Source organism: Mustela nigripes, chromosome 13 (assembly GCF_022355385.1).
Source record: "Mustela nigripes isolate SB6536 chromosome 13, MUSNIG.SB6536, whole genome shotgun sequence".
Taxonomy (NCBI): domain Eukaryota; kingdom Metazoa; phylum Chordata; class Mammalia; order Carnivora; family Mustelidae; genus Mustela; species Mustela nigripes.
The window spans coordinates 70,005,810-70,024,133 of NC_081569.1; the positions used below are offsets into that span (position 1 = coordinate 70,005,810).

Below are 18,324 nucleotides of genomic sequence, written 5' to 3' on the forward strand. Positions count from 1 at the left end.
ACTAGTTAGACCTTGACTTTTCTAACTATCCAGTCCTATAATGTTCAAGAATAAGAAAAAGTTTAAATATATGATCTTCTACATAGAGTCTTTCCTGATTACTGTGTGGTAACTAATATGACATTTTAAAAAAAAAAAAAAAAGAAAAAAGAAAAGAAAAAAGTCTGTCCTGACTGACAGAACAGACATAATACCCTGCCTAAATGTGAAATTACTATAGATTTTCATTTCTATAAAAACTCATTTCTATACATCCCACAAATACTTGTATTTTAGCTTATTTACAATGTAAACATTCCATTCATGTGTTTTTAATGTTTGTTCATCCATTAATGATGAATATGTCCCTGAAAATTTTAATTACTTTATCTTTCTTTACACTGTAATATAAGACTTCACCTCCTAACTTCCTTCATTGTACTTAAGATATCATCATTTGGGAATCATCCCTATCAATCTTGAATGGGCATTTTTGTTTAAAAGGAATCTTCTCATTTAAATGGATCAGGGTGGGGCGCCTGCATGGCTTGGTCCTTTAAATGTCCAACTCTTGATTTTGGCTTAGATCATGAGATCTCAGGGTTGTGAGATTGAGCTGGGGTGTTGGGCTCCATGTTGGCTGTGGAGCCTGATTATGGTTCTTTCTCTCTCTCCCTCTTCCCCCCACCCTGCCCAGACTGGTGCTCACTCATTTTCTCTCTAAAAAAGAAAAAAAAAATTTTTCTTAACTTTAAAAATGGGATGGGGTAACTTTTTAGATATTAGCAAATACTGCATAAAGAATTAGTTGACTACTAGATAAAAACAAAATTCTACAGAGATGGAAGAATAAAAAAAAATATTATCTGACAACTGCAAAATTGCTTAGGCATAAGGACTGGTAACAATTTAAGAGTGCTCTGCACGGTGTCCATTCTTATCTGTAATGATGTATCTAGTCAGAGAGATAGCATTGGTCTTCTCTGTGCCACATGAGCAAGAAGGAAGATAGGGCCATCTGGCTCAAAGAAGTTTCTGGGGTTTTGCTTTCCTTTCCTTCCTTAGAAGGGACTTTATTGGGGCACCTGGATCAGTGGGTTAAGCCTCTGCCTTTAGCCCAGGTCATGATCTCAGGGTTCTGGGATCAAGCCCCACATTGGGCTCTCTGCTCAGCAGGGAGCCTGATTTCCTCCCTAACCTGCCCCCCACTGTCTGCCTCTCTGTCAATTTGTGATCTCTCTGTCAAATAAATTAATTAAGTCTTTAAAAAAAAAAGAAGAAGAAGAGACTTTATCATCCAGTCCTTTTCTAAGAGAGTGAAGTTTTAAAACTGACCTAAAAAATCCTGGTCTCTCATCTGAGGAAAAGCCAGAAGACAAGAGAATGTATTCACAAAATTACCAGCATAGGTCTGCAGTCTTTCTGGAATTACTGTTAACAACAGCTGAGGAGGTTGTGGTGACCCTTTCCCTGGCTTTCATGGATGTGAGGAAGCTCAGGGGCAGAAGCAGAGCTGCGATAATGAGCTGATGGCTACTAAGAAAGGTGCATGACAGAGCAGAGAGAAGCAAAGCTTTCAAAAGAATGCTTGGACCCTGAGGTGCTGTGGGCATGGGAGGGCTGCACAGCAGGTGGAGCTGGCAGGTGACTTCTCCAGACGGAAACAGCCATGCAGGTGCCAGTGTGACTTGTGAACAACAAATCACAGGTTTGGCAAAGCTAGAAAGACATCAGTTCTTTTTTCTATCCAATTTTGCTGTTATTACATGTCTGAGGTTAGAATTCTGTGTTTCAAAACAGTCTGAAAAACTCCTATTTTAAATTTAAAAAAAAAATCAACTCATAACCAAGAGGAAGCCCATTATTTTCCTGGCACCAGATTCTGAAGGAGCTACTTGGGAATACTACATAAAGTAAGAGGTGCTCCTTTACTTCGTTAGGGGCAATCTGTAAACCTGGCTGTTGCAGAAGCACTTGCAGGGAGAAACACAAACCTGGAAGTCAAAAGGAATCAGAACTGCAAGTTCACAGCCATTGTCTTAGTCTGATACTCCTCTCCCACCCAACTTCCCTTCTGATCATCAATTTCTCTTTTTCTATTACCAGTTTTACAGATTTTTATCTTTCTGGTCCTAACCACACCCAATCAAAATTATAGGACAATCTCTGGAAACCTGTTTATTAGAACAAAAACATGGATTTATTGGACACTTACTATGTATCAAACACTGTTATATGTACTTTATAGGAATTAACTCGATCTTCAAAACACCACTCTGAAGTCAGATAATAATCATAGCCTCTCACTTCACAGACGAGGAAACTGAGGCACAGAGTGAATGAGGCTCTGGCTATGGACTCAGTTCCAAGGACGAAAGTTATTATAGTCTGTCCAGTGGCCAAGACAACCCTTCTAACCAGAGCCGGCCACATTTCAGACACATGCACTTAGTCACAAGGAGGAAAATGACTGGTTTAAGTGAAAAGCCTTTCCCATTCCTGAGAGTCTTCCAGGTGTATGACCTACTGCCGATGGTTAGTGCATGTGAAGGACAATACACAACACTCCAGACCTGCCTGCGCCCTCGCACAGTTCATTCTTCATTATTCAAAACAGATGAGCAAGATACTGAATCCCACTCTAAGCTCTCTCTCTTTTTTTTAAGTAGTTTCTTCGCCCAGAGTGGGACCCATCAAGGGGCTTAAACCACAATCTTGAGATCATACCTAAGCAGAGATCAAGTGTTGGATGCTTAACCAACTAAGTCACCCAGGTGCCCCTAAACTAACTCTTAATTTGAGAAAAGTCAGCAGAAATACAGGTGAGAATTAGAAACAAGGTTAACTCTCCCCTCAAATCTAAGAATTTGGACAAACTTGAAAAGAGTAAAGACACTGACAAATACACTTACTAGTAAAAATCAGGTAAAGCACAGAAGAGTTTTTGATGTTGAAAACGTAATGTCCTCAATCAAACCTATGAATAAGTCTCTTTGTCCTGATTTTAATACAAAATAACCTGCAGCGGACATAGCCGTTCTGCCACAGCTTTCCGGGCCCTAGCAGGAGCTGCTCAAGCTGTGTTACACGGGCACCGACAATGTGTAGACATGCTTCCCTCGGACTGCTGGGAGTGAGTATCCCATGAAGACCCACTGGATGCAATCCTAAAACTGTTAGATCCACTGGAGGCTCTAAATTCACTAGAGGTTGTAATTCTGAAACCTTCAAAGTCTAACTTTGTGGTGGTCTCCAAAGATGGTCACCAGGGATGGCTCTCAATGCAAATGTCTTTTCACCTATCAAGAAATGAGGTCTACCCCCTTTCCATGGAGTCTGGGCTGGCCTGGTAATTTGCTATGACCTAGAATGTGGCAGAACTGACACAGAGCTGGTTCTGGGCCTGGCCCCACAAGACCTGGCATTTTTTGCTCTTACACTGTCTGAGTGCATTCACCATGCCACTGAACAGAGAAGTTGCTTGCAGAAACCCAAGGTCCTCTTCCTTGGGCTGAGATACAGGGAGGCGCATCCCATGTGCAGCAGGCGAACCTCCCAGTCAGAATTCAGAGTGTGAACATGAATAAATTGCTGTGGTTTGAAACCACTGAAGTTTGGGATGGTTTGTTACGCAGCAGTGAATGACTGGCACCTCTATCCCACTGTACAGTGGCCATCCTGCTCCACCAGTGGTCTGCAAGCTAACGTTAGCTACAGAGAGAAACGGACTGGAGAACCAGTGTAAAATGACCGGATGCAAGGAAGCAGACAGAGCATGAGGTTTCAAACAGCCTCGGTTAGAATACTGGCTCAGCTACTTACACGCTGTGACCTTGGATAAGTTAATTTAGGGTTCTTGTATGTATGATTCCAACTATATGATACTTTTCCTAAAAATGAACAGAACGAGATGGCAGAAACTCTTCATTCCTGAGTAAAACTAAGACAAGAAAGGAAAGAATCATTCAGTTTTCTTCGGCTGTTCTGCCAGAAGCAGTCTATTTCTGACTTGGCCATTTTCTCAGAATATGATATAAAAATAGAAGAGTAGTGCCTGAATTATGCGTTAGTGAAACTAATAGCATGTTTGAAAAGAAGATCTGAGAATTGGTTTGGGAACAATCTAACTTAAAGTCACTGTACTCTTGGAGTTACAGTATGTGCTATTTTGGTTTCATACCACATAACACAAACACTAAGGCAGATTTATGAGCTATTTTCTTACATTTTTGTGGACAAAAATTACATTGGTAAAATGTCATCAAGCGGAGACAGTAGTCTTGCTAAACTCTTGGGCATTGGTTATTTATAATATTCAAGGACAAAAGACTTATTATTAAAATAATCTGCCCCAGTCTGAAATTCATAACAGGCTGTGTTTTTTTATAATGGGGTATGTTAAAACTACAAAAGTGAAAATCTGGTTCTCAGAATTACATTAAAAATTAAAATGTCTATTGATCAAAAAACATCTGTAATAAGTATATATGTACATATAAGAAAATATAAGTAATAATTAATAAGCTAATTAAGCACCCATTAATCACTTACGAAATATAAAGAGTTTGAAACAACTGTTACATTTATAGGCAAATGAGCTCTGTTCTGCAGTAGAAATGTTCTCTCTGAACAGCAGGGTCACATCCTACTTGTAGTGACAGGCATCTAAAATGTACCTCTGTCCTCAATGGCATATCTTCAGTTTCTGCAATTTCAGAGCTAAAGGTGTATTCGGACTCATTGCTGCTATGGGTGGAGTCTGTTCTCTTGTGTCCAGGCTTGGGCACATTCTGCAAGGCAGATAAACCACGTATAGTTAACATAATATAATTAAACCAGTTATAGTAAAACAGCACTCACCTCAACTTGGTTCTAATCCCCACTCACTGACTTGCTATTCTCATGCCCAGTGTGTTCCGTGTTGTCCTTAACAAACCCTCATAAAAGGGTCACTTTCTGAGCTCCTCAGAGAGAAAGATGCATCAGTAGGGCACAACAAGAAAAGTCACAAAACCAAATGCTCAAACAAAAATTATCTATGATTATTAGCAGAGTCCCCTTTGAGTTGTTTGTTTTGTTTTTAAATTTCATTTATTTATTTATTTGAGAGAGAGAGAGAGAGAGAGAGAGAGAAGAGAGACATGAGCAGGATTAGGGGCAAAGGGAGAGGGGTAAGCAGACTCCTTGCTGAGCAGGGAGCCTGACACAGGGCTTGGTCCCAGGACCCTGAGATCATGACCTGAACCAAAGTCAGATGCTTAACCCAATGAGCCACCCAGGAGCCCCTGCTTTGGATTTCTTAAGTTGTGAGTGGCCAGTCACACTGGGTGAAGTGTAGGTATAATGCCTTAGCAATCAAACATTGACTTCAGTGTTGCAATTAAATAAAACTTAGTAAAAAGTTCAAGAAATATGTTTAATGATAGCATCATCATTTTTACTCCATTGTATTTGAGCACAAATGGAAAAAAGGAGAGGGGTTCTACACAGGTGACTATAATTTCTGTCACTTTTGTGTATGAAGTTGAATCTCAGGATTCAGCAGTGGAGAGGATGAGCCATGCAGGAAAGGAACCCTCTGACATCCTGGGGTTATTAATTCAGGAGTTCAGGTAACATTTCTATGACATGTGGTAACTATGAGATTAGCGTTCAGAATGCTTATGGAAAACAGAGAAATTAAACAATTGCAGTCTGCCCTGTCTGTAGGTGAGGTGGTTAGAGAATGACTTGAAGAGAGAAGCAATAAAAAAGCTGGATTTTGTGCCCCTCACTCCTAGGGTACCCCCTGCAGAAGAGGTGGAAAGTTTCAGTGACCTGCATCTCACAGGGTTACTGGCTCTGGGAGCTTCAGAAGGACATGTGGAAGCTTTTCTGACCTGTCCAATTTCCTTTACTCTACCCCCAGCCACAGGAAGAGCCAGAGTCCCAAAGAGCTTCTCTGCCTCTTTCTCTCCCATGTCCAGCTTACAGAGCAGAGCAAGCCATATGACCAAAGGAAAGCCAGCATCCAGGGCCAGATGAAAGCCTGCCACCCCAACCTGTATTCCAGTGCATAAGGAAGATCCAAGAACCCTGGAACTTCTGAAATTACCTAGAAGCTAGGGTACACACTAAAAGGAACAGTCATCCCACATAAAGTCAAGGGCACTTGGATTTACTGTGTACGTACACAAACAACCTCACACAAATTTCCTAGCCAACAGTTGTATGAGAAGGTGAATATTAATAAATTAGTTGTATCATTAAGAGAAATAGATAGGTCCTCCGAAATACCTGGACAAAGGCTTTTTGATAAGCTTATTAAAGATGAGTGAGACCTCTATTTTCCCTCAGGTGTGTGTCACTAAACAACAAATACTTTAAGGTTTGAATAGAGGCAACACTGCATATTCGCTATTTAATGTAACTTCTGGATACAAGGTAGTGGTTAAATGCTCTGGGTCTGAAGTAAGAGGGAGCTGGGTAGGAATTCCAGGTCTGCCATTTATGTGCCCTTTCTCCAGCTTCTCCAGGCCTCACTTTCATCATCAGGAAAAGGTGAATAATAGTATTATCTGCCTAATCGGGTTTATGTGAAGATTAAATAGGATAGTGCAAGTAAAGAGTTAGCATATTGCTTGGCATATAACAAGGATTCAACTCATGTGAACAGATGCTCCATCACTGTTAGGACCCTGCAGTAAGGTGACAGTAAGGTGACAACTCCCCTATGCCTGGCCTTGTTCCCCATGTTTTTAACCCATATGCTGTTCAATTACAAGGACAAACATCCTACTTGATCATCAAGTGCTCCTTCAAGATCTGGATCTCATCCGTCCTCTTTTAATCTGTCATGTCTCCAACAATTCCTTCTTTTCTTGAATCTGTTTTACTCTGTCTGTCAAGGTTAATGATCCCATTGTTGACACGCTGGACTCCCTCCTTATTGGGGATGAATCATGCAACACTTTACAAGCCTGCATTCCATTGCCTCATTGCTGTTTCAGTGTCTGCTTGAATCTCCTTCGCCCTGGATTTAGTGTCTTCTTCCTTGCCTCTACTCCACAACTGAATGTCCCTGAAGGAAAATCCACAGCACTTCCTGGTATCAGGGCCAACAAATCTAGACCCTGGTAATCAGTGGTGTGAACGTTGGCCCCTGTGTTACTACACAGATCCCCAGAGGTCCTGCAGCAGTCTATCAGTTCCCCTCCCCAAAGTCTCCTGCCATCTATTTGAGGACTCCGTTTACCACTAAGGCTTCCTAAGCACTGTGGCCGTGAGCGCTCCATCTGCAGAACAGCCTCAATGAAATATGAGCCAAGTACCCATCTGTCAGTTGTGAAGCTTCTACCTACACATTAAAATAAGATATTGCTATTATTTAATTAATCCTAAATTATAAAGTCCATTTTTTAATTCTCTGCAATTCTTGGCAAACATCTTCTTAAAGACTGCAATCTTGGCTGTGTCTGGAGCTGGGAAAGGAGACTTACTGAAGAGCTGGTCTCAAGCAGTAGGAAGCAAGCAGACTCTGATCTTCCTTCCTCTGCTATTTTCCTTTTCCCTCCCTCTGCCCATTTTGTCAACCAAGAGGAATGACAATGAGTCACAGGCACACTGGGGAGAGGATTATAGGCTGAGAAATCAGAAATCAAGCTGCTGAGCTGCACCCGGAACTTGATTACATCTTTTTTCCACAACATTGCTGGGGACAGAATGGCTAGCAGGCAGAAACTTACCCAGTGGGAAAGAACAGCCCTGCTAAGTTGCTGGAGGATGGCCATTACTGCTGGAGGGTCTTTTCTAGACACAGCTACCTCTCTAAGAAGGAGACCCATTAACCTCACAGATATTTCCCAGAATGTGCTCAGAAAGTGATGACTACATGGCACATGCTTCTCTCATTTTATTTTCTGAGGTTCCCAAGGAATGCAGTATTTTTTTTTTTTAAACCAGGCATGCAGTATTAAAGAATCCAGGAAATTCTGTAGGAAAAACAATCTCTTTGTTTCAACTAGTGATTCCTACATTTATATGACCATGATCATTTCTTTTCCCAATGCCACTTCTTAATATCCCAAGTATCTCGAAACACCTTGTAGGACACGAAACTTAGCTCTAACTATAATCAAAGTATAGATTCACCACAAATGCTGGCATAGTTATTCAGTAAATAGAATTAAAATAGATCCAAGAATGGAACTCTGGGGAGCATGATATTCCAGTACAGAAGAAAAGGACTCCAACAAAGAAAGCTAAAAATGGGCGAATGTGAAGGAGGAAAGATTTCAACAAGGCCAAGTGCAGCAAGGAGATCAAGGGAGACAAGACCTACTGATTTGTCCTTCGGTTTGTCAGTAAGAGTAACGGTGACCTACTCTTATTTCTAATTTCGTTATGTCACATAAAAATTATTGCTACTGATAGAGTAGCAAGGTTTGAAATAACAGTCCAACTGTGGCATTTAAATTAACCTCTTTGAGACCAGGTTTTCTCTCTTCCAAGTGACAAATTGATTTCATTTGTGTTACATAATCTCCTTCATTTTGACTTTTTATTTTATTTATTTATTTTTTTAAATTTATTTATTTGACAGAGAGAGGGCGAGATCACAAGTAGGTAAAGAGGCAGGCAGAGAGTGAGGGGGGAAGCAGGCTCCCTGCTGAGCAGAGAGCCCGATGTGGGGCTCGATCCCAGGACCCTGAGATCATGACCTGAGCCGAAGGCAGAGGCTTAACCCACTGAGCCACCCAGGTGCCCCCATTTTGACTTTTTAAATGTTACATTTTTAAAAACGTTGTCAAAGGATCCAGATAGAAGCAAAATTTGAACCAAATATTCTATGCCACAGATCTCAAATTATCTTGTTTTTATAAGAGATATTTCAAAGCATTTCTAGCCATTTGTACCATGAGGTTACCCTCAAGGCTGATACTTACAGGGAACAAGAGAGCTAGAGAACACTTTGTCTCCTGACAGTAGGATAAGTAGAACAGAGAGACTGTGTAGAACTATTAAAAGTACAAGAGGTATGTTGGTAGATGGAGAAGAGTTCTTGAAATAGATAAGATAATTTGTAAAAATAGAGACTGAATTTTCTTTTTGTAGGAATCTATCTTTGCAATCACAACAACCAGTAAATACTCAATTATATAAATATTTGTTTTATATGAAAATTTCACATGAAGTCACCCAGTATGTACGACAAAGTATATGGCCCAGTCTTTAAAGTGTTTGACTTTACAAAGTATTCACAAATAAAGTTAGATGATTTGCAGGATTTGCTTTACAACTCAAACCATTGGACAATGTGCAAAGGAGGGTAGAGTAGGGGTAGAAATGTGTTGGCCGTTTTGGAATTGGATCATGAGTACGTGGAGTACATGGGATTCATTCCACTGTTCTGCTTTTGTATGTGCTTAAATATTTCATTTTCAAAGAAGCAAGTGTTTGACTCACCACCATCAGAGTCATCTCTTCCTTGAGGTCATCATATCGTTCTTCTAAGCGACTGAACTCATTCAGAAGGTTCTGGTATCTCAGCCTCTCATCATTAAGATCGAGTTCCAGTTGTTTCGTTTCTTCTACTAACTTCTTCTCCATAGTCTCTGAAAGAAAGAAGAGGGGAAAGCATAACAAAGATGGCTCTCCAGAATTCAAGAGGACAAACATGTTCACTGACTTCCAGTTTCTCTGCAAAGTGTTTTACTTCTAGCGCCAAGAACTATGAAGAGTATCTTAGTGAATGTAGGGAAGAGCAAATATGACAAAAAAAAAAAAAAGTTTGTGAATAACAGCAATCATCTACTGAGTTCTTCCATGTACTAAGGATTCAATGCCACTAGATCATTCACTGGTTATAGCACATCCTTGATAAACTTTCACCAGGCATTGTTTAGTAACTAAAGTATTATTTATTCCAATATTCTGTTTCAGGCTATCATAAAATTCTTTTGTCCAAATTAGTGTACTCTGTCAAAAAGTCAGAGATACTCCTCAGATCTCTGAGGAAGCAGTGACTTCTCAGCGAACCCAGCTGTCCATGTCCTATGTCAACACTCTGCTCACCTCACTCTCTAGGCTGAGATCTTACAATATTTCCAGCATATTGACCCTCCACAGTCCTATCACTCCCCCATTTCTAACCAGATAAGACCCCCATGCCTGGCCATCTGTGTCACATCTCTTGTGTGTTGCCGGGGGTACCTCAACCTTTCCATTTACCACCCTGCTCTGCTGTCTCTGTTGCTAGTGGCTCACATTTGCCTGGGATGTCATCTGGAGATAGGAGATGAGCTCCTGACTGCAGATAAAGCAAAGTAAACAGCCTCAGATCTCAGCTGTATGTTTTACCTAAATAAGCCAACCAGTCACATTTATAAATATTAAGCTTCCTAACATTTAAATGGCCCATTTTATTCTCATGTTTCATGCTAAATCTTAGCCTTCCTTGCCTGCTCCAACTGCTTCACCATCTCTTTCTCTTGTAGCTCCGTAAGGGTGAGGGCTGCAAGTGTCCTGTCACAACTGCTTCCCTGGTGCCACAGTGCTTCCCTAGTGTAGGGCTTTCATAATGTGTGAGTGAAGGAATGAAAGAATTTCTCCTCCCTATCACATTCCATAAATTTCCTTTTATTCTTACCAATTTGCAGAATTGGTCCTACCAATTTGCAGAAGCTGCCTAAGGCTACCAAGATATCTTCCCTAGGCAAATCTCATGTTAGTTCTTTGTTCTTCTCATCCAGTTTCAAGTATTCTTGTCATTCTGGATCTTTCCATCACATTCTGCATCCTAGCAGCCTTCTTTCCATATCTTTAGTGACTGTTTTTAATATCCCCTATCAACTTTTTTTTTCTAGTTTCTTTTCTTCACCTTATCCTTTACTTGTGGTTACCCTATAAGGCTTAATTCCGGATTTCTTCTCTTTCCTTTACAATATGCCCTTTAACTGGGAGGGAAGACATAGTGGAGGGAAAAGCACAAGGGGTTCTCTTATCATCATAGCTTTAATGGATACCTTAAGGCCTATTTCTTCCTGTCTCTAATCTTTAATCTCAATTTGTTTTCAGCACATCTTAGCTGACATCTAAAATTTAACACTCTAACAACTGATCTCATTAATTTTACTCAAAAATAGGTACTTTTCGGGCGCCTGGGTGGCTCAGTGGGTTAAGCCGCTGCCTTCGGCTCAGGTCATGATCTCAGGGTCCCGGGATCGAGTCCCGCATCGGGCTCTCTGCTCGGCAGGGAGCCTGCTTCCTTCTCTCTCTCTCTCTCTCTGCCTGCCTCTCAGTGTACTTGTGATTTCTCTCTGTCAAATAAATAAATAAAATCTTAAAAAAAAAAAATAGGTACTTTTCTCCCTCAGTTTCCTCAACAGTAGTAATACACCATTATTGTCATAATACATCATCTCAATACTTTAGAAAATTGTTATTCCTTTTTTGAAAACCATATCAAAAAGGATAACATTCTGGTGATTCTCTTCATTTACTATATCCTCACTCCAATCCATCTCTTTCACTTTGTCTCCCCCACCAATTTCTATAGCTTCAACCCATATCTTCTTAGCCCGCATTTATATACGCGTATACTCCTTGTAAATTACCATCATTCTTACCTATCTCACAAATAGCTGATAGAATAAATGTTCACATCTAGTTAGTTCTCTACTCAAAAAATTAGACTTGCCTTTTTATTTTAGGTGGAAAAGAATAACTGATCTTGGGAGAATAATATCCATTGGTTTAGCAAAAAATAAATAAATACATATAGACACATACACGTTAGCTCACGATTTCTTCCTAATTCAATAGAATCTTATAAGTCATAACTAATAAATCATACATGCAGAACAAAATTAATTTTTTAAAAAAATTACATAGGATACTGACCACACATGAATTCACATTTGTGCATAGAAAGACCAGATTTACAAGTTCACCAACTAAATCAACCAAAATATTTACAGTGCTTGCCTCTTGGAACTTCTTAAATTTACTGATGACAATCTCAACTTTTTTTTTTAATTGCTTCTTTTTTTTAAAGATTTTATTTATTTGACAGACAAAGATCACAAATAGGCAGAGAGGCGGGGGTTGGGGGGAAAGCAGGCTCCCCGCTGAGCAGAGAGCCCGATGTGGGGCTCAATCCCAGGACCCTGAGATCATGACTTGAGCTGAAGACAGAGGCTTAACCCACTGAGCCACCCAGGCACCCTGACAATCCCAACTTTTTAAAACATTGCAGTTGTAACAAAGTTGTAACATATAAAACTTTGATCCGAACTTGGCTGGAGTAAGGCAAGTTACACCCACATGAGTCTTACCTGTCATCTCCTTAGCCTGCTCCACGATAAGATGATTGAGGGTCTCTTTTTCCTGCTTCAGCAAAGTATTTTCTTCCTTCAGACTTGATACCAGCTATAAAATAAAACAATCAACTCAGATGGCTGCAGTAGACAGAGGACGCCCCATACTGAACATAAAGACCACACCACAGGCCCTCTTTACCGCCACATCTCTGCACCTCATTTCTTTGCCTAGGTCCATCTAGTCATTTTTTTTTTAACCTGGCTCAAGCATTAACCCCTCCAGAGAGCCTTCCTGGAAACTCCTTGCAATTAGGTGTCTCTCCTACAGGACCCTGATATGCCTTGGATATGCCTCTTTATAGCCCTTAGAAATTATTGACTTTTACTTCCCTAATAGACCAGCAATTCCTAGAGAATGGAGAAAATTGCTGTTGTTTTGCTTTGTACCTTGAGCATTTAGCAACTGTCTGGCACCTAGTAAGCATTTGCTCTTGAAAGAATGAAAATGCCTTCTCACCTCAAAAGCCTAACAAAAGCTTCAGTGTACTGATGATTCAGGTATTAAGAGAGATTAAGGAGGTTAAGAAAGATATGAAGAGGGCATTTTGGTTCTGGAATTCACTGGATTCCTTCTGAAGCTCCCTGCTGTCTGTCTTGTGGAAGAGAATTTCCCTTTCATCTCCTCTTAAGAGTTTTACAGGGTTGCAAACTAGTCCTTTTATTCCATGTTTAAGCATTGACCTTACAACAGTGTGAAAATACTTAAATGTCACAAAACTGTACACTTAAAAACGGTCAAAGTGGTAAATTTTATGTTACGTGTATGTATATTTTGTCCACAGTGCATGCGTGCGCGCACACACACACACACACACACACACACCCTACACATAAAACACATTGACCTTTCACTTTCTAGTTCTCAGTTGGATGAGGATTCCCAGGAAGCAAAAATTAAAACCAAAGGTAAACTTCGCAAAGTTGATAGTTTACTTAGTTCACCTTTGACATAAATGTGTGCTTGTGTGGAGTAAAATTTGAATTCCTTTCTCTAAGCATAAATTCAAGGAACTCTTTAAGTAATAGCTTGCTTTTTTCCCTCCCTCTGTCCTTTCCTCCCTCCCTTCCTTCCTTCCTCTCTTTTTAAAGTAGACTCTATGCCCAATGTGGGGTTCAAACTGTGACCCTGAGATCAAGAGTCACACGTTAAAGCAATAGCTTTAATTATAAAGAGAAAGTTTTCAGGAGGTCAGAGACAGAGAAAGAGAGCCCTATTAAAATTCAGAAAGCAGTACAGGGCGCCTGGGTGGTGTAGTAGGTGCAGAGTCAGACTTTCAGTTTGGTCTCGGGTTGTGATCTCAGGGTTATGAGATTGAGCCCTGAGTCAGGTTTCATGCTCAGTGGGGAGTCTGTTTCTCTCTCTCTCCCTCTGCCCCTTACCCCATCCCAGGCATGTACTCTCTCAAACAACTAAAATCTTGAAAAAAAAATCTATTCAGAAATCAGTACAGAAAAAGCACAGGAAATTGAGAGTCTTGCCAATAGTTATAGCCAACAGTCAATTCTGTTTTAATTTAAAGATGGTAATTCTAGTGGAATTTATGAAAATCTATCACTTTTTTCAAGTAAGCTTTATGTTGATGTACTTTGATTTTGCTTAAACAATACATTGCAGTGCTGCTTGAGAACTGTAATATTTTCTGTATTTAATGAAGCTTTGATATAAACATTGATATAAACTTGTAAGTAAAAACACCAGTCCACAAGCACTGTTGTTGCTGTTCTATCTGCATCACGGCTCCTGGCTACAAGTGTGCAGACATTTGTACTTCTCCCACTCGGACTTCTCAACACAGCCTTACAGGTTTCCAGAAAGATCTCTACTATCAGCTAGCAACATTTCACTGCTTGATTGGCTTCTTAATCATGTTAATCCTTTTGGAGAAAAAGGAGCCTACACTTCACCTAGACCTTTGTATTTAAAAAAGAAGAGTGTGGAGTACGTTCTTGGCCATTAATTCTCTTCTTAGAACACTGCTTTGCCTCTGTTCTTACTAGAGTCAAAAGGTTCTACTAAAAGACCTACAACTACTCATCCACTGAGTGGGAGACATGCTTGGAGAACACTAATCATGAACAGTAAACAAACTGACATTTTTACTTCACCTTCAACTGAAATCAACCTTGGGCCACATGGCCAGGTCATGACGACAGCACATTTACTTTGTGAAAAGAGTAGATGGGGATATGAAAACTAGTTCCCACCTGCTCGGTTTCCTGTTTGTATTTATCTGCACGCTCCTCAATGGATTTTTTCTCTGACTGAGTTTGTTCCAGGTCTTTCCGGAGCTTGGCAATTTCCTCCTGCAGACTGAGGACCCGTCCGGTAGCAACCTTGGCTTCCTCCTCACTTAGCTGGAGACGCTCTAAGTCACTTCGTAGTTTCTCAGTCTCAGAGGTGTATATTCCCTCCAGGTTGGTCAGTTTCTCCATGAGGCATTTGTAATCTTTGTTCTTTTTATACACACACATATAAGTAACAATAAGAATATATATCATCAAGTGTATTTTAAGAAAACCATATTTATTCATCATTTTCATGCTATATCACCCTAGCACTGATAATATACCTAACCAAAATACTAACCACAATCTTTATAATCAATACCTCTTGAAGTGAAACAAAGAGAGAACAGGCAGAATTAATTCTGTTTTACATCATAAGCAACACAGATGTGATTTTCTCATGATCACAAGGTGAATTACCACAGTAAATTCTTAATTTCCTGATTCTTAAACCAGAAATAGAAAAATCTATACTTGCTTTTGAATATAAATCAGTGTTCTACTGAAAGCCATACGCTAGGCAGGTGATTCAGAAAAATGATAAAATGGGCTCAAAATCACAAGTTATTTACAAATCTCTTTATTACCTCAAAACACTTCCCACTCAGGTGAATTCCTCCTTCTCCCTGATGAATCTCACTTTATTCTGTTTGCTGGGTTTTGTTTGGTTTTGGTTTTGGGTTTTTTTGCCCTCCTCGGTATTTATGTATTATTAATTACTACTGTATCATTTGTATGTGCTAAAATATTACTTGATAACTATCTCTAGGAAATAAAATTTTATCCCTGCAAACAGACTGTACATTACTCAGGAGAATGGACATCTTTCTGCCTCTTGCACCATATCTCAATGCTAAACAACTCATCTGTAAAAGGAACCTTTTATGCAGATGAACGATAATGATGGAAGAGATTTATAAAGTACAAAGTACAATATGACTCTTGGTCATAAAGGTTTGCAATGTTGTATATCTGGCTGTGTTCTCAGAATAATTTCCTCCCTTCATCTTGCAGGTGTAGTCTTACCTATGAGTTTGTCACTCTTTCCATAACAACATTACTGTCTTTATTATTTTACCGTTTTTGCTTCAACTGAAAAGTGAAGCCAAGGGGAGACACTGCTGACCACATTCCACGGCCGCCCCCTTAGGCAGCCCCCTGCCCCGGGGTCCCAAGGAAGACACACCTGCTCATCCACTTTGCGTTGCAGCTGCATGATCTTGTTCTCCATGCCAATGTGCAGCTTCTTGTAGCGCTCCACGGAGCGGGCCTCGATCTTGAGCTTCTTCAGCTCGCGTTTGGCCATCATCCGCCGGAAGCAGCACTGGAGGTAGATGATGGCTTGCATGCTCCTCCTGTAGTGCATGCGAGCCAGCCAGCCCCGCACCCACTTCTGAATGATAACTGCTTTGTGTTCACGGAGCATCTGTGGAGAAAGGGAAATCCAGGTAATGTCCGACCCTGGACCAGACTAGAGGTTCAACGTCATCAACCCAGCTACGTCAGGCTGAGAAGCCAGATGTCGCCCAAAGGAAAGGATACATTGTATTGTACTGTCTGGATTTTACGTATCACAAACCTATGCTTGAAGACATGAGGTATGACCAGTAATCTCACTGCAGAAGCTGACACAAGGGGTACTACAAAGTTTATTACTGATTTATTCACCTTTCCCCCCAGAAACAAACAAACAAACAAAATGACACTCTTGTTTGCCACATTTGAGGAAAGCCATTTTAGTGAGGATTTCCCGTTGCTATTTCAAATGTAGCAGGAATCCACTTATGAAATTCAAAGGTGGTAGAGATGGAGCTTTAAAAGGAAAATAAAAGATGAAGTGAACTAATCTTAATTTTGATTTTTTATTGTATTTTCTAAAAAAAAAAAAGATATTCCCCTAAACTTACAAACAACTTATAACAACATGGTTGCCTTATGAGATGAATTTGTCAATAAAGACCATCAAGAAGGGATTGTATAAAGAATTTCCAGAAATGATAAACAATTCTTGAATTTAAAAAAAAATTCTTGAACTTTAAGAAAGGTTAAATTAGCAAAACCTTGAGGTATTTCTAAGTCTATAATTTTATGCAATAACCTGTGTGATAGAACTGATATTTAAATGTATGTAATATACATACATAATGTATGTATAAAAAAATCATAGGTCTGTTGGAGACCTTAACAGTCCCTTTGGCAGTTGAAGTATGCCCTTTTCAGCTGCTCTCCTAATTCCAGTCTCTGCTCAGTCAGCCAGTCAGTGTGTACCAAGCTGCAGTGAGGCCGGCAGGCCGAGCTCTCACTGAGCATAACAATCCCAAGCGAGCCCCTTGCCTTATCTGGACGACTAGTGATGAAATGGATAAGACTCCATGATGAAAACTGAAGGTTTTCAGACACTTTCAGACTTTAAAACTCAGCACACAGTGGCAAAGCTATTAATGCCAATTTTCCTATGCCATTTCCTTCTCTCCATGTTACTTCGGACGTTGGTCCATTTCTGAAATTTCAGCCAAATGGAAACAGTATATAATTAGAGCTTCCACTCTCAATCTCATGTCCATCAGTGAGTCAGAGAAATTAAATGGCACCTGCACAGAGCCAGAAGGAGCACTGATGGGGTGCTACCGGCCTGTATATGAGCTTGCCTCTAATGTGCTACCCACACCGTGTCTAGTCACACTGGGAGCTGAGTTGGGCAGAGCCTGCCTCTGCTACACTGAAGGCCTCACAACCCAGTTCAGATATCCCTGAGGAAAACATCTCAGGTAGGGGTAACATCTCAGGAGGGCAACCAGTTTGTTGTATCTAAAACGTCAAGTTTAATAAGGTTTTACCTCTCCCTGAAAGCTCATGCCTATAGAGAAAGAGCTCCAGAAGGCATGGGCAGAAAGACCCGGAGTAGATGCTTTCAAATTTTCTTCAAAACACAGCTATATGGAGTGCCTGGGTGACTCAGTGGGTTGAGCCTCTGCCTTTGGCTCAGGTCATGATCCCAGGGTCCTGGGATCAAGCCCCGAATCGGGCTCTCTGCTCAGCGGGGAGCCCGCTTCCCCCTCTCCCTCTGCCTGCCTCTCTGCCTGCTTGTGATCTTTGTCTGTCAGATAAATAAATAAATAAAAATCTTTAAACAAAAAACCAAAAACACAGCTATATGTGTTTTGCTCATTCAAGCCTCATTAACTTCTGATTTTCTTTGCTGCATAAAATTATTTCACAATAAGAAAGTAAGATAAACACATAAAAAGGACCTGGACAAACCCATTCACTACTTGTGACCAGAGACATGTCACTCCAATCATTCTACTGATTTTCCTTCTAATGGTGAATGCCACCAAGCTCTAAGATCCAGACTGTATTTCCAGCTTATTGAGAATATACCCTAAAGCCAAGCTCAAAACCTTGCCAAAATGAGAGAGATAAAAACCTTCCATCAATTAGATCATATATTGTCAGAGGTAAGGACTAAGATTAATCTGGTGATCCGTTATCTAGTCAGGTTGATTATTGTGAGATATTATGATTATTTGTCAAAAATTGCTGAAGCATCATATTCTAGTCAATATAACTTTTAACCACATTAATGTAATTTATTTCCTTCTCACCATGTTAAATTCTTCTAAGGCTGTTTCATTCTTGGTACAATCTTCTACCCCTCTGTCAGATATTCTACCTATTCAAAGCTCATCATAGTCGGCTG

At 40.2% G+C, this 18,324-nt stretch overlaps 1 protein-coding gene across 4 annotated transcripts in view; it reads right to left on the reverse strand.

Moving 5' to 3' along the window:
• The window catches only part of MYO5A (myosin VA), a 196,726-nt gene that overhangs the window by 41,956 nt on the left and 136,446 nt on the right, over positions 1-18,324 (reverse strand). For all 4 annotated transcript variants that reach the window (XM_059372844.1, XM_059372847.1, XM_059372846.1 and 1 more), the window contains exons 21-25: positions 15,811-16,050; positions 14,544-14,792; positions 12,294-12,387; positions 9,424-9,572; positions 4,656-4,769 (exon numbers count right to left, since the gene is read on the reverse strand). In XM_059372844.1, coding sequence (XP_059228827.1) covers positions 4,656-4,769; positions 9,424-9,572; positions 12,294-12,387; positions 14,544-14,792; positions 15,811-16,050 — 846 coding nt within the window. The remainder of the gene's footprint in view (positions 1-4,655; positions 4,770-9,423; positions 9,573-12,293; positions 12,388-14,543; positions 14,793-15,810; positions 16,051-18,324) is intronic.